The sequence below is a fragment of the Aethalodelphis obliquidens genome, unplaced genomic scaffold (genome assembly GCF_003676395.1).
Source record: "Aethalodelphis obliquidens isolate GAN/ISIS:26980383/991018 unplaced genomic scaffold, ASM367639v1 scaffold5, whole genome shotgun sequence".
Classification (NCBI taxonomy): domain Eukaryota; kingdom Metazoa; phylum Chordata; class Mammalia; order Artiodactyla; family Delphinidae; genus Aethalodelphis; species Aethalodelphis obliquidens.
The window spans coordinates 7,532,773-7,560,566 of NW_020837949.1; the positions used below are offsets into that span (position 1 = coordinate 7,532,773).

The 27,794-nt window shown below is 43.7% G+C and overlaps 1 protein-coding gene across 2 annotated transcripts in view; it reads right to left on the minus strand.

Moving 5' to 3' along the window:
* CNTNAP2 (contactin associated protein 2) overlaps nt 1-27,794 on the minus strand; it is a 2,044,831-nt gene that overhangs the window by 109,178 nt on the left and 1,907,859 nt on the right. For both annotated transcript variants that reach the window (XM_027101624.1, XM_027101625.1), the window contains one exon: nt 18,805-18,898. In XM_027101624.1, coding sequence (XP_026957425.1) covers nt 18,805-18,898 — 94 coding nt within the window. The remainder of the gene's footprint in view (nt 1-18,804; nt 18,899-27,794) is intronic.

Genomic DNA, 27,794 nt, shown 5'->3' on the forward strand with positions numbered 1-27,794 from the left:
TGTGTGTGTGTGTGTGTGTGTGTGTGTGTGTGTGTGTGTGTGTGTGTTTAACTCATCCTTTTGCTTCCAAGAATGACTGGAAGCGAGGGGAATCTAACATGCATCAGAGTTTTATGAGCTGGGTGAATGAGGGTGGGTGAAAATAACCATAAATTGGTATGTATTGGCTGTACCCACGTAGGGGACAGCTTCAAGTCTTTGTTATTTCACCCCCGGGGGTAGGAATCTGTATAAACACCCTCACAGTCCATCCCTCTCTCTACCCCCATCACCCTTGGCAACCGCAAGTCTGATCTCAACTATTACATGTACAAGGGATAAACAACAAGGTCCTACTCTGTAGCACAGGGAACTGTAGCCAATCTGCTGGGATAAATCATAATGGAAAAGAATATATTAAAAAAGAATGTCTATATGTGTATAACTGAGGCACTTTGCTGTACAGCAGAGATTGGCATATTATAAATCAAATATACCTCAAGTAAAAAAAAAAAGAAAACACAAACCCTCGCAAGGACTGTACCTGGTACATGTCATAGTGACATGTAGTCTTTTCATGCAGGTCACCTTGCATGCAGAGAGCAGAGTAGCTCTGCTCCTGAAAGCACAAGTCTGGGCCAGCATCCACCCGCTTCTCCCCACTCTTTAGCCCCCTCAGCCTTTTCCCAGGAGAGATTTGTTGTCTCTCCTCCACACCCCATGATGGCTATTTAAGTGCAGCTCTGGAGGGCACAGTGACCTTCCAGGAACTTGGGGACAGCTGAGTTTTTTGGAAGTACTGAGCTGATAGAGTCCTATTAGGGCACCTGGTATGGAAAATGCTGCAGCTTTGGGGGATATAGACAATCAAAGGGAGACAGGCACAGGAGAGAGATCCCCTCACTCTCCGTTCAGCTCTCCTTTCAATATACACAGTAGGGCTTTTTTCCTTCTTTTATTGCAGAAGAAGGTATTTTAATCTGCTCTTATCAAAAAGTCAAAATAAAATGAACAGGAAGTTTAAAAACAGGTCCCTATGCCAACTGCAAGCATATAGTGGTTGTACAAGAAATATCTGCTAAATTTAATTGAATTGTGGCTTAATGAGTCATTTCTCTGAACCACAAAAGTGTTCAATTTTTGTGGAAAGGTTTTGCAGATACCTCAGATGAACAGGCTCTGATTGACTTTTTGGGAAATGTAGCACAGAAACGACTGCAACACTTTTCAAAAATAGATAAGGACTATTAAGAAACATAACCAGAACAGAGCCACAGAATATGCAAAACCAATTTAATTTTTAGTGTGAAATTTCCCTCTTAACTTAATTTAATAGAATTACATTATCTTAAAGAGGATATATGTATATTTGTTAAAAACAGTCGCTTTAGGATTAAGATGATTATAAACGTGAGTCAGGCAAAGGAGGCCCCACACAGCACACGGCGTGAAGTGGAATCACTTAATTGGTGGCATGCAGCTTGCCACTGATGGTAACCAGGCAGAGCTGTGAAGCTCGTATAATTATGAGCAAAGCTGAACAGCTGTTTTTCTTTATTGATTTCTACCTTTTTCCTATAATGACTATTCAAATTTAGCTTCTTGATATTTTTTCCCTCAGCAAAATAAGGCTGCAGTATTATCCAGCGATAAAAAGGAATGAGCTATCAAGACACGAAAAGACATGGAGAATCTTTAAATGTCTATTGCTAAGTAAAAGAAGTCCATCTGAAAAGGTTAGGATTCCAATTACATGACATTCTGGAAAAGGCAAAACTATGGAGACAGTAAAAAGATCAGTGGCTGCTGGGGGTAGGGGGTGAGGAGGAAAGTATAGATGGAACACAAGGGATTTTTAGACTAAACTATCCTAATGATACTGCAATGGTGGAGACTAGTCATTCACTACACACTTATCAAAATCTGTAGACTGTACAACACAAAAAGTGAAGCCTAATGTAAACTATGGACTTCAGTTAATAATACTGTATCAACATTTTGTCATCATTATAAGAAACCTGCTAGGCTGTGGCAAGTATATAACACCAACGATAATTATGGTGTAGCAAGACGTTAATAACGGGGGAAACTATGTACGCATGTGGGGAAGGGTGAGCAGGTATATGGGACTTTCTGTTCTTTCCCTTTAATTTTTATGTAGACCTAAAATTGCTTTAAATAATAAAGTCAATTAATTACATTTTTAAAAAAGTCAGTAAAATCAAACTTTCAAACTATTAAGCCACACGATAGTAAGTCATTTGCAAGACTAGGTCACTTTGTTTTAAATTAATAACATGACTCCATTTGTACCTGATATTGCCATTAATTTGATATTAATTCATTAAAATTAAATAACCTATTAAAAGAAGCACTAAACGTGTTTACTTGTTTTAGGCTTTGATTCCTATAACTCGTAGTAAGAAAAATCAATAAAAACGTAATGTTTTAGAATATGCTTAATAATTAGTCCCACAAAAATTAATTTATGCATATGGTCTGTGTTGAGCCTGTTCTCATTGATTGAATTTTCTTTCCTCTCTGCCTTCTATTGCACCTCCCATGTTAACTAGAAATTTGAAGTCAGGCCCGTCTGTGTGTGTGTCTCTATATCAGGGTGCCAGACAGCCTGGAGACCTCTGCTGGCTGCAAATGATGAGGACACTAGATCAGCCCTGGGAGATGGAGGGGAAGGGGAAGGAGAGAGGAGAGCAGAAAGTTATCAGGGATTGACACGATCCGCTATTTGAACTGTCAAATAAATACATTATGTCTATCTCCCAGGGCCTTTCTCATTCATAAAACAAGCACAGACAGTAAACAGACAAGCCAGCACAGAAAGACTCACCCTGAAGTCCCGGCCCCACCACTTACTTGCTATATGACCTGGCACATGTCACTTAAATTCTCTGTGCCTCTCTCCTCATCTATCAAGTGGGGGTTTGAGTAGGAACCCACCTGCAAGGTGAATTAGTAAGCTCAGCAGACATTGCTCCTCCCTGTATCTGTCTAGGTACTGTAGCCGAGACTGAAGGGCAATCTGTTAAATAAAGTTGACGCTAGTGACAAAGAAAAATGGAAGAGTGCCTTCTTCCTGATCCAGGACTTTGCTTTATCCTCTGAGCTCATACTTCAAATGCTAATTCCTCCTGGACATTTAAGATGGAATTATAGCTTGAGAATAAATTTACCTGGGAAAAGTAGTGTGAATTACAAATTAAAAATCATTGAAAGTTTCTTTGAGAAGATTAGCTTCCTTACATAAGTAAACTTTGTTTTTAATAGCTACATTTAAAAGCAGAAAAAAACTTAGACCATAGTCTATCTGTCTTATTTCCAGAGCATGGAGGTGTCACAATTAAAATGTAGCCATGCTTGCTGGCAGCAAACATAATGGTCACATGAAATATCTGTTGTGAACATTTAATGCTCTTTTAAACAGCAGGATTATTCACATCCTTCCAATTTTTAAGAGATGAATAACTCTTCCAAGCAAATATTTGTATTTCTATGGCTTCTCTGTGCTTTCTTCAACTACGATAGAAAAGTCTGCAGGGAGGTCAGCCTTCCCAAACGTGGCCATAAGGCTGCTGGGGGATTCTCTAAAGCACAAACGTATTTGGCTAAATCTGCTTCTTCTGTCCACCCTTCATTCTGTTTTTCTATTTTGTCCTTCAGTGTATTCAAATGAAGCATAGCCTGATTTCTTTCCATCCCAATGTGCTAATCTTCAAGGTCTCCAGCGTTTAAATTCTAGCTCATGAATAAGATTATGCAAGCAATCTTCATAGCTCAGACTCCTTTCCCCAGAATACACCATGTTCTCCTTCCCTGGGTCGTAAGATAAAGCACTGCTCAGTGGCAGTTAATCTTTGTGCTGCGTGAAGCATCGTGAGATGTCACAGACCAGGAGGAAAAGATCCAGTTCTACCAGGTAACCTCAGCTGGACCTGTTACTCTGTTCCGTTGAGCAATGATGACTCTCATCTTAACCTCCATGGGTATCATATGTGATAATAGTTATGATGGGCTTTTAAAACTGCAACGTGCCCTGCAAATATAATGTATCATCACAGTTATGTGATGGGGGTTGAATATAATACAGTCGATTCTTAATATTCACAGTATTTATGTTTTCTATAGTAAGTGCAAACACCGAATTAGCAAATACCAAACCGTTGCTCTCAGGGGAAATACAGGGCAAGGTTCCTGCGAGCCTCTGGTCACAGCATTTCATCAACCAATCAATACCTAACCTTGTTTTATGTGTGTTTCTATTTAAAGACACCTTATTTGACATATGTTGTTGATTCACTAACATTAAACTCACGGCCAAAAGCACTGTAACTCATGCTTGAATGAGGCTTATTTAATCCACATATTTTGTCTGTGAAGCACAAAGCCTTCTTGCACTTAAGAACAACAGACGGCACTTCAGTACTTCATTTGGGGCCATTCTGAACAGGGAAATCACTAATAAAAAGCCCCCAAATGCAAAAGGACGTGGCACTAAACAGACCACGAAAATGACAGTTGTTCACAGTGTGAGAGCTGAAACGAGACGGCAGCGTTGCCTTGTCCCCCTCAGCTGGAATGTGGGCGTTGGTGACAAATTTTTTGCTGCTCTGCACATCTCTGCAAATGACCACAAAAGCACCACTAGTAGATCTTAACAAGTAGGTGAATTTGCAAATATGAAATCTATGAATAATGACGACTGACCACGTGAATATAAGAAGTTAAATTTTCTGTGTCTTCTGGAATACTTCTGAATATTATAATAGAAGAATTTTGGCTTTCAGAGTGTTTGCTTATTCAGAAATAATTGGGTATGCAAATATACACTGTATGTCAAAAACAGGTGAGCTGAAGAATTGGGACAAAAATAGATTCCCTGCTTTTGACAATCTGGTTTAACCAAATACTAAAAATGTCATAAAAACAGAACTTATGTTCTCTCACTGAATTTCAATAATAAATGCCTTTTTTGGTTTGTTTTTGTTAATGAAAAATAATTTAATTTTGTAAAAGAAAGGTGGAGATGTGATGGTACCAATTGGTCTTCAATTGAACATTTCCCAAAGTTTTCAGTGCTCATTTAATTCCTTGTTTTTATGAGTGACTTGGTATTGAGGTCAGACTTCCCTTTATTTTTTATTAATTAAAAGTCAAAGACTAGATGTAGTAACACTGCCTAAGATGTACTGAGCACTTACTATGTAGCAAGCGCTGCGATAGTGCTTTACATTCATCATACCATTTTTAATCTTCATAGCAAAGCATGTGACATCAGTACTGCTATTACCCACAGTTTATCATTAAGAAAACCGAAGCTCAGATATGCAGGGAACCTGCTGTAGCTCCTTTAGCAGATAGGACAGCTGATCCCAGGTGTCTGACGCCGGAGCCTGCGTTCCTAGCCTTTACTCTTCGAAATCTCCACTTCCAGCCTAAACTTTATTAAAAGATTTGCTTTTGCAGCTGTCTTATCTGGATGTTGAGAGTGTGTCTTTTGATTATGCTGCTGTCATTATCAATTGTATTTGTTAAAGACACATTTGGGTGACAAGGGAAGATGATCATGCCGCCGAGAGTGTGTTATTTTGGAAAGGATATTGAACGAACCTGCCATATGAGATCTTGGCCCAGTCATTTAATCTCTGTGAGCATCGTTTTCCTCAGCTGTGATATGATGAGGTTTAAGTACATTATATCCTAGACACTTCTATGATTCTATGAAGGTAATGATGATGAAAAAAAAAACCCAATGGATTTCTAAGAATGAAAGTTATTAATGCAATTAAAAAAGAATGCCAAGCTAACTCACGGGACAAATTCCATCTAAACAGAAGGCCTCCCTCAGCCTTGAGAAGATTTTGGACATTAAGACTATGTTAAATGTTCTTTAGGACGTGAAAAATTAGATATAATTGCATCTCTTCAGTTTTAATATTATTTCTTGCCTACCACTTAAATAAGCTTTCTCATCAGCGTTTTACTGCTTCTTTAATCATTGTAATAAAAGTCGAAGGCAACTGAGAAGAAATTTCAATTAACTATTTGCCATTTGTTCATTCATCAATTTTGCCGCATTCAACGCAGGAGGCAGAGGGGAATCACAGGGCGACGACCTGCTCTCAGGGATTCTCTCTAAAGGAGCAGCAGACAGTTCAATCCACCACATTTTCCTCTGTCTCCATTTAAAGAAATGCATTCTGTTAATCATTCCCGTCAATCACACCTCTAAAAGAACTACCGGATTCTAAGCTGTAGATAAATATTTAATTCCCGTGCATTTCCCAATCTCTGCTGGCGAAGGCAGGAAAGTCGGGCATGAACAGGAGATGATGGTGTGATCACTGCACGTCCCTCCTCCTTGCCCATCAACCTTCTGCAGCGTCTCAGGCACCAGCTCCTCGTGGACACTTACTAAACACCACGCCATGAATAAACAACTCCAGAGAACAGTGTGGATTAGATCCTCTTTTACCTCGATCACTTCTTTAAAATGGAAATTGGTATTGAGGTAACTGTTGAATACCTTGTACATTTTGCCCAGTTTTCCTCAAAGGAAACATTTTGCAAAACTATTGTAGAATGTCACAATCAGGATACTGAGATGGATACAATTCACTGATGGTGCTCAGACTTTGTACGTGTGTGTGTGTATGTGTGTATTTAATTCTATATAAGTGGATCACCTGTGCAGGCTGTCTATTCACCACCACAGTCAGATATTGAACAAATCCGACTGTAAGAATCCCTCGTGTTGCCCTTTTATATCCACAGCCCCTCTGGCCTCTCTTTACCCCTCCCTCGCACCCGTCGCCAACTGTCGGCAACCGCTAATCTGTCCTCTATTTCTAAAATTCTGTCACTTCAAAAATGTCATGTAAATGGAATCAGTAGGTGTGCAACCTTTCGGGATTGGATTTTCCCTCAGAATAACTCCCTGGAGATCTATCCAAGTGGTTTTGTGTCTCAATAGTTTGCTCCTTTCTTTACTGAGCAGTACTCCATGGCATGGAGACACTGCTTGTATTATTTTCCAGTGGAGCTGCATTCTTTTCTCTTTTGCCTTTCTGAGTAATGACCGGGTCCAAGTCAACCCAAGACACCATCTGCCTGCAGGAGGAGTGCAGGCAGAGGTGGGAGGAGGGAGGGTTACTACAGGTAATGTTCAGTTTCTGACATGTGTCATGGGACCATGCATCCACGGAATACTCTGCAACGTGTCCAGAACAGAAGTCTTACTTTTCATCCCCTGGTTCCCAAACCACTTCTCACCCAATGCCATTCTCAGTAAATAGTACCACCATGTACCCAGTTACCCAGGCCAAAATCTTGGGGAGCCGTCTTTTATCTTTTTTTCACCTACCACCCAATCTATCACCAAATACTGTGGGCTCTTCCTTCAACATATTCCTTTTCCAAATGCTTCTCCACTGCTGCCATGGTAACTGTTTTGGCGCAAGACAAACTGTTTTGCGCCGTCTCTCACCGGGGCTCTACAGCTGGAACTTTGCTGCTCTCCTCCTGCCCTTTCCCATCCACCCCTGCGCTAGTTAGCACAGCACCCAGCAGCTGGAATGATGCTCCTAACAGCTCAGTCGGATCCAAGCCACCTGCTTCTTCCCACCTCACCTCCACAATGGTCTTCAAGCTGCTGTCTAGCTGCTGGCTAAGGCTCTACCTTCGTCTTTCTGTCCTGTCATCATCGTGGTCTAGCTACCCCAGCTTTCTTGCTATTCCTTGAACAAGCCGAGCACATGCCTCCACCTCAGCCTCCCAGCCTGGGCATCGCCCTCCACGCTTCCTGGGACACTTCCCCTCCCGCTGTGCACACGCTGCTGCCCTCACTTCATTTAGGCCTCTGCTTAAACGCCACCTCCTCCTACCTTCTCCGAGAGGACTTCCCCGAATCCTCCTTTATTTTTCTTCACAGCATTTACCGCTAGCTAACGTCATATTACACAATTATTTTCTCAGCCTTTGTTCATGCCCACTGGAACACATGCATCATAAAGGCAAGGGCTTTTTCTGTTTTATTCATTGTTTCATTGCTATCGCTTGGCATATGTAAGGGTTCAATATACTTTTGAGTGAATTTCCCCAAATTCCTTTACCCATAAATTTTTTTTTTTTTTTTTTGCGGTACGCGGGCCTCTCACTGCTGTGGCCTCTCCCGTTGCGGAGCACAGGCTCCGACGCGCAGGCTCAGCGGCCATGGCACACGGGCCCAGCCGCTACGCGGCATGTGGGATCTTCCCGGACCCGGGCACGAACCCATGTCCCCTGCATCGGCAGGCGGACTCTCAACCACTGCGCCACCAGGGAAGCCCTACTCATAGCTTTTAAGCCATGAAGGACTAAGCAAAGCAGGTCACAGTGTTCTTCTGTGACACAGAGACAGTACCTACCCTTCCAGCCAACATGGGGAAGACACGAAGCTATTTCTTAGTCGCAGGAGAATTTGGTGACAGGGAGCATGGTAGATTGCATCCATGCCCCCTCCCCCAGCCCTTTCTCCCTCCCCGTCACTTGCTGTTTCTCTGACTGAAGAAGCAAGAGTTTCTTTCTCTTCTTGACTCTGGATTTGGTCAAATGGCTTAATTCGGACAATGGCATGCTAGTGGGAGTGGCAAGACCAAAAGCTTGAAAAGTGCTCACCCGACTGGGCTGCTGTCTGTGTCTCTGCCACTGGCTTGAGATGAATACGCCCGTGTAACCCTACAGCCCCGGGAGGAAGACGACAGGTGTATCACAGAGCCCTCAACTCTTAGCTGACCTGCAGGTCAGTGAGGAGGAGCGACTGTTGGAACTGTTCGTCATCTGGCACTACCTGGTAGAATAGGTAAAAGCAAGGCTTTATTTTTAAGCCCAAGAAGACTATGAGAAAAGAGACCCAGAGGGAGAGAGAAGAGCTGAGCTTCGCCCGGAGAGCAGGCAGTACTTACAGAGGGTGAGGAGAGGCCTGAGGCTGAGAGCTCCTGCCCAGCTTCCCCACGCGGGGCTCTGGGAGGAGCCTGCCACGTAGGGGGCTCTGCACCACCCTGGGGCAACCTGGCCTCGTCAAGAGAGGGGAGAAGAGTGAGCAGATGTGTCTCTGGCTCTCCAGCCCTTCCCTTGTGAGGAGTAAACCCTGAGAGGAAGCCCATGACTCCACCACAGGGCTGCTGTGGGGAGGCTGCCATGGGGAGCGGGGAGGACATGACAGAGACTCGGGGCTCTGTCCCCTCCAGTGAGGGACAGAAGCAGCAAAGGGAGTGATAGCAGATGCTCTCTGGGAGCATTGCCTCAGTCAAGGAGGGACTCGAAGTTCATCAACCTCAGATCTTAGCATCCAAGGCCAGACAAGCACGCAGGGACCAGGTGGACACAGGACACCGGGCTGGAGGCCAGCAGATGGCAGATCTTGCAAACTCAAGGAAGGACCAGCAATGATCTGGGTCCCTCCCTGTGATGATGCTAAAAAGAACATTTAAGCTACAACATCTCGCTGCCCACCCCCTTCTATGTTCCACACACCTACACACACGTGTACAGAAGGAAGCAGGGGACAGGGAGGGCCACTTGAGAGACTAAGCATCTTCGTTCCGGAGGGACAGAGCACGACAGAAGGCACTGCTGAAACGGCAAGTCAGACTCAGCTGTCAGCCAGGCTGGACACCGTGTACCTGCCCTTGCTACCCTAGAAGTAACGTCAGCTCACCACAGACAAATGAAGACACTGCATTTTCTTTGCACATGCAAGTTGTTTCATGCGTGACAATGTGCAACTCTGTTATAACCATAGCAACCTCCAATTTGGTCTCCCTGCAGCCTCTCACTCACTTCCTGTTACGTATTTTCCACTCTGCAGATGGTGTTATCTTTCTAAAATGTCGACCTGATCAGGTTATTCTCCTGATTAAAAAAAAAGTCCTTCCGTGACCCCCTTTGGCCCCCAAGACAACATTAAAACCTTAGCATGACTTGGGATGGAATCCAGTAATATGGCGACGTCTCTGCCTTCACCTCGGATTCTAAAGACGGCTGACAGCCATCCCCTGAGCTCTGCACTTTCTCTGGTCTGCGGAGCGTGCAGGGTAGGGATGCAGGACGAGCCAGAACTGCTGGGAGTTACTGCTCCTGGCAGCAGCCCTGAGCCAGACCAGGTGCGGATGAGGGGCGAGGCCTGGCTTCCACCTGTTCTGCGCTGTCTCCCGCAGTCCCCCACGGTTCTGAGCTCTGCTTGCCCGCAACGTGAGGGGCCCGATAATGGTCCATTCCTTTCCCTGTTCCATTTCTCCACTGCCCTACTAGTATTTCCTGGGGTCCTTTCTCAAATAAGCTGGTATTCACGTCCTCATCCCCTTGCCACTACTCCACCAAGGGGCTTTTCTCCTGGAACAGGGGCTGGACCTCTGACCGCAAGAGCTCCTCCTGGGAGAACCCGAAACATGATAGGTGACTGTACACTTCATCAACACACTGGGCCACATTTTTAGAGTGAATGTGGGCATTGCTAACGATACACACTTGTCCTGGAATGAGGCAACTGGGCAAAGCAGGACATTTGGTCCCTCCTTATAAAGCCTGTTTTGATATGAACCCAGCTTACGGCTGCTGCATTTTGATCACCTGCTGCTTCTTACCCTAATTTCAACCCTTCTGAATGAAACTGGCTGTGGTTCCTGAAATTTCCCTCACAGCACATTGTGTTTTCAAAGCTGGCCATAATACCGCCCAGCCCACGTGCTCCTTTGCAGTGTGAGCTCGTCACTGAGCCATCAAGAGGCAGAGTCAGCTTCCCCTTTCCTGGAATCTGGGCTGCAGCCCAGATCTGGCCAGTAGCAGCTACTAAAGAGATTGTGTGTGAGCTCTCAGGCTGGGTCTTAGAGACCTCCAGCTTGCACCTTTGCTTCTTCAATGCTCCTTCAAAGAGACCAGCTACCATGAAAGGAGGGAGCCCAGGCAGCCATGAGGTAGAGCCCAGGGTGGGGGCAGGGTGGTGGGGTGGGAGCGGGTGTAGGCGGTTGGCTTGGAGGGGAGAACTGGGGTCCCCCCCACCGGCTGACAGCCCCAGTGAAACTCCTGGGACGCCACGTGACTGAGGCCACTGTGGACCATCCAGTCATTCTTAGGCCCCAGCTGAGACCACGTGAAACAGAAGAGCCATCCAGCCAGGCCACAGGATTGTGTGAAGTAATAAAGTATTGTTGAAGCCGCAGAGTGTTCGGTGGGTTGCTGAACAAAACAGAGAACTGAAAAATCCCTCCTCTCCCTGCCCTCCGCTCCTCCCCGTACCTTTGCCCGGATAACTGTAACTTAGCACTCCGATCTCAGTTTCTATGTCGCTTTCCCTGGTGTGCCTTCCCTCATTTCCCAGACGGGGTTAAGTGCCCTTCCTTCTTGCTCCCAAAGAACCCAGTATTTCCACCTTCCATTTATCCTGCCACCCGTCCTTCCCCTTCGAATTGCCTTTTCATCCTCTGCTGCTCTCTTCCAGTTAGAACCTAAGCCCCTTTAAGAAACTGTGCCTGTCCTGGACACCACTGGTGTTCCAATGACATTTCCAATGTCTGGCGCGTGACGAATGATGACTACATACTTGTTCAGTTGTGACTTAATAAAAATAACTAATGTTTATTACACACATACTATGGGGCAGACCCCATGCTACCTGTTAAACATGTGTTATTTTGTTGAATCCTGTAAAGCAGGGACCTTTACTATTCCTGTTTTATACACGAGGAAACAGAATGCACAAGATGTTAAGTAACTTGCCAAAGTCATACTGTTTGTAAGTGACAGAGTAAGAATGCAAACCCACGTGTGTGACCGCAAAGGCTGTTCTTAACTGCAATCCTTATGTATCAGTCAGGATGGGCTAGGTTGTGACACAGTAACAAATAGCCCTATAGTCTTGGTAGCTCAAGAAAGCAAAGGGTTTTTCCTTTCTGATGCTATAGATTCGTCATAAGTTGACAGGGTTCTCTGTACACTGTGGTCACCGAGGGATCCAGTTTGATGGAGTAACCACTGTCTTGAGGTTTGTCGATCACCCTATCAAAGGGACAGAAGGACCCCGGAGGGTCTTGCATCAGCAATTAAATGTTCTAGCCCAGAAACTGCACATGTCTTTTCTACGCATCACTTTTTTGGCTGGAAATACTCAGTGAGCAGTGTAATGTCTACCAGAGTACACCACCTCACCCATGAATGAACACAGTGGTATGTCATCTCCTGCTGTGTGAGGAGACTTTGCCAAAGTTCTGGAAAGTTTTGGAAAACCCTAGAATAAGGATTTCTTAACAACAGATCATAAGATTCACGCTTTAGATTATAATGGAAATCACACAGTGGCTCCCAAAACGTCTATCTTCTATCACAGTTGCTTTGATAGTCATAGTTTGGAAAAAAGCTCTGGGACCCATATGACTTACAAACTATATTAAATTCAGACGAATCCGCATTCACCTCTAATTCTACCACCCCAGACGCTGCCACTGACAAATAGCTCTGGTCAGTAAAGCAATGATCACTCTGCATGAGTTAGTATTCAACTTCTTCCCAAGTACAGCTTCTCAAACTCATACAGAGGAAGTAATACCTTTTTCCTATAGAAAAGTTATTAATTAATACCTTTACTTAATAGGCAATTAATTAAGGTAAGGTATTTCCTACAGGTCTACTTTATTAGGATTTTGTATTACTATGCTGCACGGCCCAAACACAAATAGTTATTTTGAAAAAAATAAAAAGAGGGCTCAGAGTTTACTTTCTAAAAAGCAAAGTAAAATGAGGACTGCCATCCTGAACACAGAGGCTATCTGTTTAATAACGCAGAACGTACAGTGACATGACGAGCAGCAGATATTGACATGCTTCTAAATTCTTGTCTATCATACACCCATAATGGTGCATGACATCAAGGAACCCTAAATATAATTATCCTTTTAGTTCTCACACGGAACAGGAGAACCTTCTCCGCTTTAATATTGCATTTTCCACCTTTTAAAAAAAATTTATTTAAAACATCTGTCCTGATATAAAGGTATCAGTCATAATTCTAGTTATTATCCTAAAATGTTATAAGCCACAGAAATATCCAAGTGTCCTGCTAATTGCATTGTACTCCAATTTTTAACCATGCTATTTTAAGTTTTGTCCTCTACAGACAATCGTTACTTTAGGCTGATGTTTTTACAAAATGAAGATTTTCAAGAAGACTCATGAAAAGAACTTTTTTAAAAAAACAAATGTAAGTTTCTGATAGCCTTTAGGTAATACCACTGAATTGGGTAACAAATGACAAAACTCTAATTCCGGATCAACAGGAATTAATTACATGGGACTGAATGAACTGATGAGTATGGTTTATAACTTTATGACATTTTGGAAAATATACTAGCTTTAATTTTCACTTAAAAAAATCATAATCTTACGGTTTCAAGGGTTTTTAGGCTATATGTAATCTGGTCTCACTCAATCCAGAAAACTCCTCAAAGTACAGGACAAATTTCCATTTAGCTTTTGTTAAATACTCTTAATCTTGGAAAGTCCACTACCTCAAAATAGTGGCCACTCATTTTTGAATAGCTGAGCTATTAGGAAGTTCTTTCTAATAGGAAACGGAAATTTTCCTCTCACTGGGCTACTTTGGTCCCACTGAGTAAGCCTCTACAAAGCCTTACCCTTCCTTCATGGAGCAGTTGTCAAATACTGAAAACGGATTCTTTCACTTCTCTTAAATCATATCTTTTTATTGGTATAAATAGCATCAGGTCTTTTGATTTTTCCTTTAGGGGTCCTTTGTCTATCTGGTCTTCTTAAAAGATTAATATACAACTTACAATGAGGTGCCTAGGATCGGCCATGACATCCCAGCTGAGGTCTGACTGTACTTCCTTGCTATGGACACAGTTCTCTTACTAAGGTAGTTCAGTACTGTATTTATTTAAAAAATCAGTCACCACATAATGTTGGCTCATATCAAACTGTCCATAAAACCAACACCCTGAGTCTTTTTCTGTGATACCAGGAGTCTTCCATCTTCTACTTACGTGCTTTTTTTTTCTTTTGCTCTAAGTGCAGGAATTAAGTTTATATCATTATATTCCACCTTATTATTTTTATCCTATCTTTCTAGCCTGTCAAGATGCTTTTGAAGTGCTTTTTATCATCCAGCTTATTAAACCATCCCTCTCAGCTTTGTGTCATTTGCAAACTTAATAAACATTCTATTTGTGTCTTTTTTTTTTGCGGTACGCGGGCCTCTCACTGTTGTGGCCTCTCCCGCTGTGGAACACAGGCTCCGGACGCGCAGGCTCAGCGGCCATGGCTTACGGGCCCAGCTGCTCCGCGGCATGTGGGATCTTCCCGGACCGGGGCACGAACCCGTGTCCCCTGCATCGGCAGGCGGCCTCTCAACCACTGCGCCACCAGGGAAGCCCCTATTTGTGTCTTTATCCAAGGCATTGATAGAAATGTTGGAAAAACGTGAGTAATACAGAAGACCTGCTTCAGGCTTCCAATTGACTTAAAGATTCCCTTGAAAGATGATTAAATCTGTTGCTGAAAATCAGACATATAAAGTCTATGACATCACTCAGCTAGTAAATGATGGACATAACTAGGTCTGGTGATATCTCTACTTTGTGAAGCTTTGCTCACTGCTAGGGACCCTGACTTCCTTCTTGGCTTGGAGGATTCAGAAACGTGGCAACTCATTCCAAAATTCCGATGTTGGTTGGCAGTGATCACCGTTTTATTTCTAGAATATATTTCCTCTGTCCCCTTTAGAAGTCACACTTGTCGTTGACTAGGTGCCCTTCTTTCATTCTTTTTATGTGTCCTTTTTCAAGCAGTGCTCATCAAAGAGCTCCATGTGGAGTCCTATTATTTATTTAGATCCACCTCCTTTTCCTTCTTTTATGCGATCAGTTTCTGATTAGCAGCCGACTCAGCTAACCAGCATCCTGGGGGCATGGATCGCTAGGGGTTGTCAAAACCTTACTGGTTTATACTAGATATCCTTTTGAAGTTCAATCCGTCTTTCCAGGTGGATATGTACAGAGCTGGTGAGTGCATATTGGTTGTTTCTCACTGAAGTGTATGTCAGTTTCAGAGGGAAATTTTAAAGGGCTTCTCATCAGTCCTGCTCCTACTAAATGACCAAGCTCTTAAGGAACATTGGCTGCAGGAGGTGGCCAGTAATCAGCCTCGCCAGACACCCACGTGTCTTTTGTGGTCCTCATGTGTGACTCCTTTGACTGTATTAACAGAATTTATCTTCAGAGTATCAGATCTCTTCCTTGCTTCTTCATCCTTCGAAAGACGCGGGTGTCATCAGGAAGCAATGCCTAGCTCTTGGCGTCACACACCTGTTTCAAATGCCACCTCTACCAATGACTAGGAGGGACATTAAGCCCGTGGTTCTCAGTTGGTGGTGAATCTGCCCTTGGGGAGAACAGTTGGCAACACCTAGAGACAGCTGTGATTGTCACAACTTGGGTTGCTACTTGTATCCAGTTGGTAGAGGGCGGGGGTGGGGCACTGCTAAACACCCTACAATGCACAAGTCAACCACTACAACAAAGGATGATGTATCTGACCCCAAACTGCAGTATTGCTGCTGTTGGGAAACCTGCTTTAAGAAAACAACCCTTCTGAGCCTTGGGTCCGTTCCCTGTACAGTGAGGGTAACAGTGGTCCAGGGCAGTGTCGTGAGAATTATAGGCAACACTGTACTTAGAACACACACCATAACGACTGGCACAGAGCCAGCATCAAAAAACGGTAATTATTTTCTTAATTATTACCAGGCATTACATTGGTTACTCCCTAAGATGTTATTAGCTTAATACTAAAAAGGTAGTTCATTTACTCCGCAAATATTTTTTTGAGCACTTTCTATACGCTAGGCACTGATCTGGCTGATGCAAATAGATTAGTTAAAAGGAAAACAAGAAAACACACTCCAACTTCAGGAAGCTAACAGCCTGCAAGTAGGCACTGTGTTCCCATTTTGTAACTGAGAGAACCCAGGCCCTGCGAGGTTCAAGTAATGTACCCAAGGGTTCAACACTGATAAGGGGCAGAGCCTGGATTCAAACACCACCAGCTGCTACAGACTGAGGTGTCTGTAATTTGTGTCTCCCCAAATTAATATGTTGAAATCTTAACCCCCAATGTGATGACATCAGGGGATGGATCTGGGATTAGATCATGAGGGTGGAGCCCTCTCAAATGAGATTAGTGCCCCTCTAAGAAGAAACAGGAGACAGCTTGCTTCTCTCCATGTCACGTGAGGATACAATGAGAAAACGGCTGTCTGCAAACTAGGAAGTGGGCCCTCACCAGACACCCGATCTGCTGGTACCTTGATCTCGAACTTCCCAGCTTTCAGAACTGTGAGAAATAAACGTCTGTTGCTTAAGCCACCTAGTCTGAGCTGACTAAGACACCAGCTTTGCCTGATTCCAAAGCCTACATGCTTTCTACTCCATTATTATCAGACGCCTGCTTTTAGGAAAACCAGATTGCAAGGTGTGTGAGAATGGCAGATCTCACTTCGGTGCTGATTTTTATTTATTGTCTTAGCATCATCATCCACATACCCTCTAATTCTGCAGGATATGCTTTTTGTTCCTTTTCCCTTCTACTCTTCATTAATTTAACAAATGTTTATGGAGCACTTGCTCCTTGTTAGGATACAGCGGAGCTAAGACACACTGCCTTCGTCTGCAGAGAGCTCCGGGGCTGGTGTGGACGACAGTCCGTCTCAGCAAGTCTCGTGTGGGACCTGCAGCATCACCTTGACTTACCCTCAGGTGCATGAGGCCATGAGGCCACCTCCATGTCGGGACTGCGGATGTCCTTACAGGTATCTGTGCTTATTTATGTACCTCATCACATGCACAGTTAGCTTATCTGCACAGCAAAATTTTCCTTTGGTGAACAGAAAACTCTGGGTGTGACATTCATACATCTGAAGTTCATGTTATGCTTTTAGCTTGACACAGATTTCTAGCACAGTAGATACTTAGTTATCATAGAGGATTTGCCTTTACAATGTTATTTGTTCATGATCCTGAGGGTCCACGCCTCATTGCACACTGTAATTTTGCTGAAGAACCAATTTAATCACCTGACGTGAAATGCTGGTGAACAAGAGAGTGTTACTCATAGTGAGGGAACCTGGCAATCACCCAACATTCCTGTCAAACTAAAGAAATAAAGTCCATTGTTTCAAGTATGTTCACGGTGGATGTTACTTTAGGAATATCATAGTGCGGTGTCTTTAGGAATATCAGTGTACAGTGTAGGGTTTGTTTTGATGGAATCATTACAACCCTGAAGGAACACTCAGAATTTCCAATTATTCTTCGGTGCACTGTGGAATGCACGTGGCGGCATCTGGGCACTCAGCAACATCTCGGGTCCATGCCCTGTGGATGCTGAAGCCTCTGTCCCACTAAAATGCTGGCGTGTGTAAACAAATGATAATGGCATCACTTGACTCTCAGCTGCATTCCTTCTGGACCTTGGCCCTTAATGACAAGTTCTTTTGATCCGTTTAACCAGGGACTCTCATCAGAGAGACGCAGCTTCAAAACGCTACTCTACCACATACTAGCTGAGTAACTTTGGCATACTGACCATGCTCAGCTTTAGTTTCCTCCTCTGTAAAATGAGGGTAATAATCATAGGTCTTGCTTAATGGGATTGTTGTGACATTAAGTTGTCACATTTACACACATAAGACTTTTAGCACAATGCCTAAAACCGCAGGTGACCTGTGAGTCTGGGCGCTCTTTCCTTCTCCACTTCCACCCCACCGACTGAGCTACTGCCCCTCCTTCCTGCCTTTGTGGTGAGGATGCCGCCCTTTCCCGTGGGGCCTTACCTACAACTGTTTGCCCCCTGTCTTGCCTGGTGTCTTCCTGGTTCTAAGTCCTGGAATACTTTTCGCTCTTGGCCACTCTCTGACATGGGATGTAGGCCTTATCCCTCAACTGGTCAACCTCTGCTACCCAAATCTCCTTCTTCTGCCTTCCTCTTTCATTCCTGAGTCAACCATCGCAGAGGTTACAGCACAGTAGTCAGGAACAGAGACCCCGGTATCTGACTGCCCGGGTCCAAGTTTTGATTCCACCACTTAAATTGGTGGCCTTGGGTCTGTTATTTAACCTCTTGGTGCCTCCGTTTTTTCATCTGTAAAATGGAGATGATCACATTGACTATCTCATGGAATTGCTAGGAAGAGTAAATGAGTTCATGTATCTGAAGTGCTTAAAATGGAGCTTGGCCCATACAAAGTCCTATATAAGTGTCTTATTGTTACTTACTATTATAGGTTGGGTCCCCTGTTCCCTTCATTATCTGCCAGCTCCTCCCACCCCCATCTTTTAAAATGAGTGCTTTTAACGATTAATAACATTCTGATCACAAATTCACCTCCTCCTTGGCCAGCACATTACCCACCATCTGACTATTTCCACTTTGGGTTCACAATATACGTCCTCTTAGAAAAAAAAATTCATTGGCTTTACATTAATCATTTTAAAATGCTTAGCCAATCACATCTCTATGTAATCTAGATAGCACGAATGTGTAGTAAAGAAAAGGGCCAGGGTGGCTCTTAAAGGAACAGATCCCAGATCAAGAAGCCAGGAGCAGACACTCGGCTTCATACGTGTTTCAGTCTGTCACACACCACAGAACATGGGTTTCATCACCATCACTGACTTAGAGGCCTCCACCACCAATCACAATGTATTTCAAAGGCGAACTAGTAGCTTCAGAAAATTAGGTGAGCAATTTACCCCCAATTCTTACCTATAACTTTTCCTAGAAAGAGCGACTTGGGAGAATTGAACAGAGTGTCAGACGAACTTGGCAGGTGGTAACTCACAGAAGGATAATGATCCAGCTGCAGGAAGAAAAAGAGAGACACGTTTAGAAGAACGTCACCATCCTGCACCGGACTCAGATCTCCCGGGGGGGATGACATCATTCTTTGAACCTCAGTTTCTGGATCTTATTTCATCACTGCTGACTCTGAAATACCAGCCTGAGAAAATGGGAAGTCCATCCCTTCCTTTGCTGGGGTTATTGGAAAACAAATTGAGCTTTGGTAAGTGAAGACCCTTTACGAATTGTTCTCCAGCTTCTGCACATCTTCTGTGGATAATTTACCTGCTGGATTAAGATCCTTGCTCATTTTAACAAAGTGAAACCTGCTTGATCCAATCCCTAGTATCGACCTCTGAGATAGAAAATGCTACATCTATAGCGATGGACTTTCTTTAGGATCGTCTTACTGTACTGTTTTCTTCACCGTTTGGGTCTCTCAACTTGCACACAAATATTGATCTTCAGAATACATATATGTTCAAATATGAATATGAATATATTCATATATATGGATATGTAATTCAAATGCTGAGATTCAGGTTCATAGTTTTCTTGCTTGTCAAAACGAGGGTGATTTCTCCTTCCTGCCACAGGGCAGGGACATCAGAGCCTGGAGGGGACAAAGACACCTTTGCTCTAGCAGAGCTGTCTTTTCAGAGTGGAGCTGAGTTGGTAGCAGAGGGAGGAAAAAATGAAGCAGATGGGACTAGCTTACAGGTAATGCCTGTTGTAGCAATGCACATTTCTGATTACACTTCCCACGTAAAAGTGCAAGTGGTGGTGTCCCAGAATCACAGAGCTTCTCTTGTCCTTTGTGTCCCTAAGTGGCTTTTCTTGCCTTAGCTGAATTTTTACAACCCAAACATTGTGGTTGTGTTTCCCCAACTGTGAGCTCCTAGAACTTTCTGTGCTTCTGTGTACCCACATGTGAAAAGCCTCTCTTGTAACCTTTCGTTTTTCTGAAATGAGTTTAATACCTGCTCAGGTGAGCATAAGGCAAGGTGTGGGTCAGAAGGAAACACTGCATCCCTATCTGGCAGGGCCTTCCCGTGGGAACTGCACCAGGAAGCTACTTGCTGAAGGCAGTAGCACAGACTCCAGAAACTAGATCCACTCCCGGGTCTTGGCTCCTGACGGGCCAAGATGGGCAAAGCTGCAGGAAGGAGACCTGCTTCCGGGAAGGAGAGGGTGGCTGGAAGTGCGCGGGGAGGGAGCTAAACTCACTTGTCAAGAGGAGAATGAGTTACTTTGAGGAACGATGGCTAATTATTAATGACCGCCTACACCGGAATTTTGAGACTGTTTACTAGAAACCTCGAGGTTATTGTTACTCAAGGTTAACAGTCAAAGAATCATCATGTCTCAGGAATTTTGGTAGTTTTGACCTGCAGAATGGGTACTGTAAGTTTTTTTGTGCGTGGGTATCTGGTAGCACTGCGATAAAAGTCCAAAACACATGATTAAAGCATTCAGCGGCGTGTTCGACTATAATTTTGAAAAGCTTTCTACAATTTCAAGTGCATCGTTAACAAAACACTTATTCTGGCCAGAGAGTCTTAAACATTTTACTACTTTATTGTATTTTCTCTGGAGCAAAGGCAACTATTTCTGCTGCTAAATATTAACTAGCTGCTTTGGCGCCATCTGGTGGCACACATGCATAACTGCTGCGGTCCCTCCATCCACTTCTACTGCCTGTTGTCAAAAGGCTTCCGGAAAGTGCCGATATATCAATCATTAGTAAGCTACCTTACTATGCTTCAGTGATGATCTCCCCCTAAATACTTCTCATTTAATCTATTTTGTTAAATAACTTAAAAATGGATACAAAGAATATATATTCATTATAGAGAAAATAATAGATTTGCAGACAAAAATTTAATGTTAATTTTTTGTCTATTCTTTTGATTTTTTTCAAAAATTGGATGGAAGCCAACTACACATATTGTTTTGCATTTGCATTTACTTTTCATTACTTAACAATGTAATAGGAGACTGTTTCTGTGTCAATACACATACTACTAAATCATCCCTTGCAATGAATGATGGGTATTCCATTTTATGGATATATTGTACCCAATTTTTAAAAAATATCAAATTTCTCTGCTTAGACTTTTAGATTTCTTGTATCTTTGGGCCTAGGACAGTGCTGAGCACATAGCAGCTCCTCAATAAAAATGTGCTGATAACTCTTCCAGCAGCGGACACAGGTGAAATCAGTGCTCAGAGGTGGCCTGATTCACACAACAGAATCACCCTTCTTTTCCTGAACTGTTTCTAGGGACCCAGACGGGACAGAGTTGGCTTTTGGGCACATTTTGTATTATCTTTACTGAGCTCATGTAAAATAACGTTCCTAGTTTGTCTCCATAGGGTTACTTTCAGCTCTTCTCTTTCCTTCATAAATGCAGTTGGTGACTAGAACCAAAAGCTAAAATTTACATTTATTTGTACTAAATTTACTTCTTTTGTTTTGAAGCATAATAACAGCCTACTCAAAAGTTTTTGAATCTTGATTCTGTCATCAGTGATTCTGCCTGGTTTTGATTTATCTATAAATATCACAAACATGCCAAGTCTTCATTCGTTAATGAAGTCATTAATGAAAAAACGTTGGACAGGAATCTAAGTGGGCAATGATCTATAATTCTAATACAAATTACTTGTTCAGTTAGGAAAATCTTTTGGAGCAACTGACATAGAAAATATGACAAGTGCTGAAGATACACAGGAAGGCTTTAACGTTCACAAAGATCAAACTCTCGCGTCTGCGGTAATTCTGTACTAAAAGAGGAAAGCAGGAGAGCTACGAGGAAAGAAGAGTCTGGCTGACTTTTTCCTTCTCTCTCTCTCACACTCCCCCCTGCCTTGTGCTGAGGAGGAGGGAGGCAGGTGGGGTTGTGGGGACAGGGGGAGGTGGAGTGAGGGCACGGCAGGAAAGGCAAGAGCAGCTCGGGGGCCTTGAAGACGTGGCTCCGTGAAGGACCCCGGACTCTCTGGGGTACGAGCCACGGGATGCGGGCGCCCTCTAGAGGCTGAAAAAGGCAAGGACCTAGATTCTCCCCTCACCGCCTGGGGTGCGGGGGGGAACCAGCCCTGCCAGCACCTGAGCATCAGCTCAGTGATACTAATTTTGGATGTCCGGCCTCCAGAGCCATAAGATAATAAACTGGCGTTACCCTAAACTTGTGGTAAGTTGTTACAGCAGCAGTAGAAAACTAATAGAGGAAATTAAAAAAAAAAAAGAGCCGTGCCACCAAAACCATGGCTGAACATCACCTTCTCCCAGCTCGGTTCTCAAATAATAGCTCTAGTCCTGTTTCACTCTTCCTGCCTCCCAGACGAAGGTTGCAAAGCTGCCCGATTCCGGAATTGCCCTCGCTTTTTAGAGCACCCAATCCTGCTTTCTGGAATCCTCCCAACACAAGCCCCATCCTCTTCCCATCTCTCGCCCAGTGATATCCCCATCGTGGTTCCTGGTATGTGACTCTCTTTGTGCCAGTAATCCATTCATTGCCTCCTGGCTCCAATTCACCCTTCAATATCTGCTCTATGATAAACACGAATTCCTTTAATCTCCTTTAAAATGAGCAGGATATTAAACTTTCTCAGCCCTGGAGGGAAGAAGGGGTTCCTGGAAATTTCCAGTGCTGGCTTGGGGGCGGGGAGGTAGTGGAGGTTCGGCCTAGGGTGTGAGGTCTGCCCAAGCCACAGGCCCAGAGCAGGACGCCTCCGTGAGCCTACGGCCTGATGACCCTCCGTCTCCCCTGGAAACGAGAGCCCCTGTGCAGCCCTGCATGGCCTGCATGCTCTGAAGCCCCCTGCCCCCAGCTCCCCAGCCCCACCCACACACACGCTGGGTCCCTGCTTCCCCACCTGCACTCCAGACAGTGGCCTTGTGCTGGCCCAGAAACCCCAGACCAGTTCCAGCCCCGCCAAACCAGAACTTCTCTGCTCTCTGTGGCGGGCCACGGCTTTTCCCACGACGTCTGGAGCCCCCATGCTGGTCCTTCTGTGGGTCTCCTCTCTCAGCCCTGATGCTTCTAGCAAACTCTACAGGGCTTTCCTTACATCTTGGAGGTTTCCTTTATTGCAGTTAATTTTTGTATCAGGAGCCTAGTGAGTTCTAAGCAGTTTCTATCGAATCCTGTTCTTAATGGTTGTTTCATTCTTTTAATGGTTATACTCTCCCCCCTTCCTTCCTGTCTCAGAAGCAATGCCTTCCCAAGGCTCTTCCTCTGCTACTGTACATTTTAGACTCTTTCCATTTGATTCCTAGAAGCCAGTGCTCAAATGAGAATTTCTTCAGTCAGGGTGTCAAAAAATCAAAGAAGTTGTGTAGCAAGTCCAGGCTGCAGTGCAAGCTTCCTGTCACTTAGACCTTAAGCACAGTGTATCCCATGGTATCCTGCATGTCTCTGATTATCTAGTTAATCACTTTTAAAAGTGTAAAGATGGGAGGGACCTTCAAGATGGCAGAGGAGTAAGACGTGGAGATCACCTTCCTCCCCACAGATACATCAGAAATACATCTACACGTGGAACAACTCCTACAGAACACCTACTGAATGCTGGCAGAAGACCTTAGACTTCCCAAAAGGCAAGAAATTCCCCACGTACCTGGGCAGGGCAAAAGAAAAAAGAAAAAACAGAGACAAAAGAATATGGATGGGACCTGCACTTCTGGGAGGGAGCTGTGAAGGAGGAAAAGCTTCCACACACCAGGAAGCCCCTTCACGGGCGGAGACTGCGGGTGATGGAAGGGGAAACCTTCAGAGCCACAGAGGAGAGCAGAGCGCAGCAACAAGGGTGCGGAGGGCAAAGCGGAGAGATTCCCGCACAGAGGATCAGTGCCGACCAGCACTCACCAGCCCAAGAGGCTTGTCTGCTCCCCCGCCAGGACAGGGAGGGGCTAGGAGCTGAGGTTCTGGCTTCAGTCGGATCCCAGGGAGAGGACTGGGGTTGGCTGCGTCAACACAGCTTGAAGGGGGCTAGTGCGCCACAGCTAGCCGGAAGCGAGTCCAGGAAAAAGTCTGGACCTGCCTAAGAGGCAAGAGACCATTGTTTTGGGGTGCACAAGGAGAGGGGATTCAGAGCACTGCCTAAACGAGCTCCAGTGATGGGCGCGAGCCGTGGCTAAAAGCGTGGACCCCAGAGACGGGTATGAGATGCTAAGGCTGCTGCTGCCACCACCAAGAAGCCTGTGTGCGAGCACAGGTCACTGTCCACACCTCCCTCCCGGAAGCCCGTGCAGCCCGCCACTGCCAGGGTCCCGGGATCCAGGGACAACTTCCCCAGGAGAACGCACGGCGCGCCTCAGGCTGGTGCAATGTCATGCCGGCCTCTGCCGCCGCAGGCTCGCCCTGCATCCGTACCCCTCCCTCCCCCCGGCCTGAGTGAGCCAGAGCCCCCTAATCAACTGCTCCTTTAATCCCGTCCTGTCTGAGTGAAGAACAGACGCCCTCAGGTGACCTACACGCAGAGGCGGGGCCAAATCCAAAGCTGAACCCCGGGAGCTGTGCGAACAAAGAAGAGAAAGGGAAATCCCTCCCAGCAGCCTCAGGAGCAGCGGATTAAATCTCCACGATCAACTTGATGTACCTGCATCTGTGGAATACATGAATAGACAACGAATCATCCCAAAATCGAGGAGGTGGACTTTGGGAGCAACTGTAGACTTGGGGTTTGCTTTCTGCCTCTAATTTGTTTCTGGTTTTATGTTTATCTTAGTTTAGTATTTAGAGCTTATTATCATTGGTAGATTTGATTATTGATTTGGTTGCTCTCTTCCTTTTTTTTATACATATATAAATATTTTTCCCTTTTCCTCTTTTTCTGAGTGTGTATGTGTAAGCTTCTTTGTGTGATTTTGTCTGTATAGCTTTGCTTTTACCATTAGTACTAGGGTTCTGTCTTTTTTTTAGTATAGTTTTAAGTGCTTGTGGATTTGTTTTTTGGTTTGGTTGCTCTCTTCTTTCTTTCTTTTTAAATTACTTTTTATTTTAAGTAATTTAAAAAATTTTTCTATTTTTATAACTTTAATTTCTTCCTTCCTTCCTTCCTTTCTTTCTATCTTTCTTTCTTTCCTTCTTTTCCTCCCTTTTCTTCTGAGCCGTGTGGCTGACAGGGTCTTGGTGCTCCGCCTGGGTGTCAGGGCTGAGCCTCTGAGGCGGGAGAGCCAAGTACAGGACATTGGTTCACCAGACACCTCCCAGCTCCATGTAATAACAAATGGCGAAAGCTCTCCCAGAGATCTCCATCTCAATGCTAAGACTCAGCTCCACTCAATGACTAGCAAGCTCCAGTGCTGAACACCCCATGCCAAACAACTAGCAAGACAGGAACACAACCCCACCCATTAGCAGAGAGGCTGCCTAAAATCATAGTAAGGTCACAGACACCCCAAAACACCACAAGACGCAGTCCTGCCCACCAGAAAGACAAGATCCAGCCTCATCCACCAGAACACAGGCACCAGTCCCCTCCACCAGGAAGCCTACACAACCCACTGAACCAACCGTACCCACTGGGGGCAGAAACCAAAAACAATGGGAACTATGAACCTGCAGCCTGCAAAAAGAAGACCCCAAACACAGTAAGTTAAGCAAAATGAGAAGACAGAGAAACACACAGCAGATGAAGGAGCAAGGTAAAAACCCACCAGACAAAACAAATGAAGAGGAAATAGGCAGTCTACCTGAAAAAGAATTCAGAGTAATGATAGTAAAGATGATGCAAAATCTTGGAAATAGAATGGAGAAAATACAGGAAACATTTAACAAGGACCTAGAAGAACTAAAGAGAAAATAAACAATGATGAACAACACAATAAATGAAATTAAAAATTCTCTAGAAGGAATCAATAGAAGAATAAAAGAGGCAGAAGAACGGATAAGTGACCTGGAAGATAAAATAGTGGAAATAACTACCACAGAGCAGAATAAAGAAAAAAGAATGAAAAGAATTGAGGACAGTCCCAGAGACCTCTGGGACAACATTAAATGCACCAACATTCGAATTATAGGGGTCCCAGAAGAAGATGAGAAAAAGAAAGGGACTGGGAAAATATTTGAAGAGATTATAGTTGAAAACTTCCCTAATATGGGCAAGGAAATAGTCAATCAAGTCCAGGAAGTGCAGAGAGTCCCATACAGGATAAATCCAAGGAGAAACACACCAAGACACATATTAATCAAACCATCAAAAATTAACTACAAAGAGAACATATTAAAAGCAGCGAAGGAAACGCAACAAATAACATACAAGGGAATCCCCATAAGGTTAACAGCTGATCTTGTAGCAGAAACTCTACAAGCCAGAAGGGAGTGTGAGGACATATTTAAAGTGATGAGAGGGAAAATCCTACAACCAAAATTACTCTGCCCAGCAAGGATCTCATTCCGATTCGACAGAGAAATTAAAACCTTAACAGACAAGCAAAAGCTAAGAGAATTCAGCACCACCAAACCAGCTTTACAGCAAATGCTAAAGGAACTTCTCTAGTCAGGAAACACAAGAGAAGAAAAAGACCTACAATAACAAACAGAAAACAACTAAGAAAATGGTAATAGGAACATACATATCAATAACTACCTTAAATGTAAATGGATTAAATGCTCCAACCAAAAGACATAGACTGGCTGATGGATACAAAAACAAGACCCATATATATATGTATGCTGTCTACAAGAGACCCACTTCAGACCTAGGGACACATATAGACTGAAAGTGAGGGCATGGAAAAAGATATTCCATGCAAATGGAAGTCAAAAGAAAGCTGGAGTAGCAATTCTCATATCAGACAAAATAGACTTTAAAATAAAGACTACTACAAGAGACAAAGAAGGACACTACATAACAATCAAGGGATCAATCCAAGAGGAAGTGTAACAATTGTAAATATTTATGAACCCGTATAGGAGCACCTCAATACATAAGGCAAATGCTAACAGCCATAAAAGGGGAAATCAACGTAACACAAGAATAGTAGGGGACTTTAACACCCCACTTTCACCAATGGACAGATCATCCAAAATGAAAATAAATAATGAAACACAAGCTTTAAATGACACATTAAACAAGATGGACTTAATTGATATTTATAGGACGTTCCATCCAAAAACAACAGAATACACTTTATTCTCAAGTGCTCATGGAACATTCTCCAGGATGGATCATATCTTGGGTCACAAATCAAGCCTTGGTTAATTTGAGAAAATTGAAATCGTATCACGTATCTTTTCCAACCACAACGCTACAAGACTAGATATCGATTACAGGAAAAAAACTGTAAAGAATACAAACAAAAGGAAGCTAAACAATACACTACTAAATAACCAAGAGATCACTGAAGAAATCAAAGAGGAAATCAAAAAATGCCTAGAGACAAATGACAATGAAAACACGATGACCCAAAACCTATGGGATGCAGCAAAAGCAGTTCTAAGAGGGAAGTTTATAGCAATACAATCCTACCTCAAGAAACAAGAAACATCTCAAATAAACAACCTAACCTTACACCTAAAGCAATTAGAGAAAGAAGAAAAAAAAACCCCCAAAGTTAGCAGAAGGAAAGAAATCATGAAGATCAGATCAGAAATAAATGAAAAAGAAATGAAGGAAACAATAACAAAGATCAATAAAATTAAAGCTGGTTAGTTATTTGAGAAAATAAACAAAATTGATAAACCATTAACCAGACTCATCAAGAAAAGAACAGAGAAGATGCAAACCAATAGAATTAGAAATGGAAAAGGAGAAGCAACAACTGACACTGCAGAAATACAAAGGATTATGAGAGATTACTACAAGCAACTCTATGTCAATAAAATGTACAACCTAGAAGAAATGGAAAAATTCTTAGAAAAGGACAACCTTCTGAGACTGAACCAGGAAGAAATAGAAAATATAAA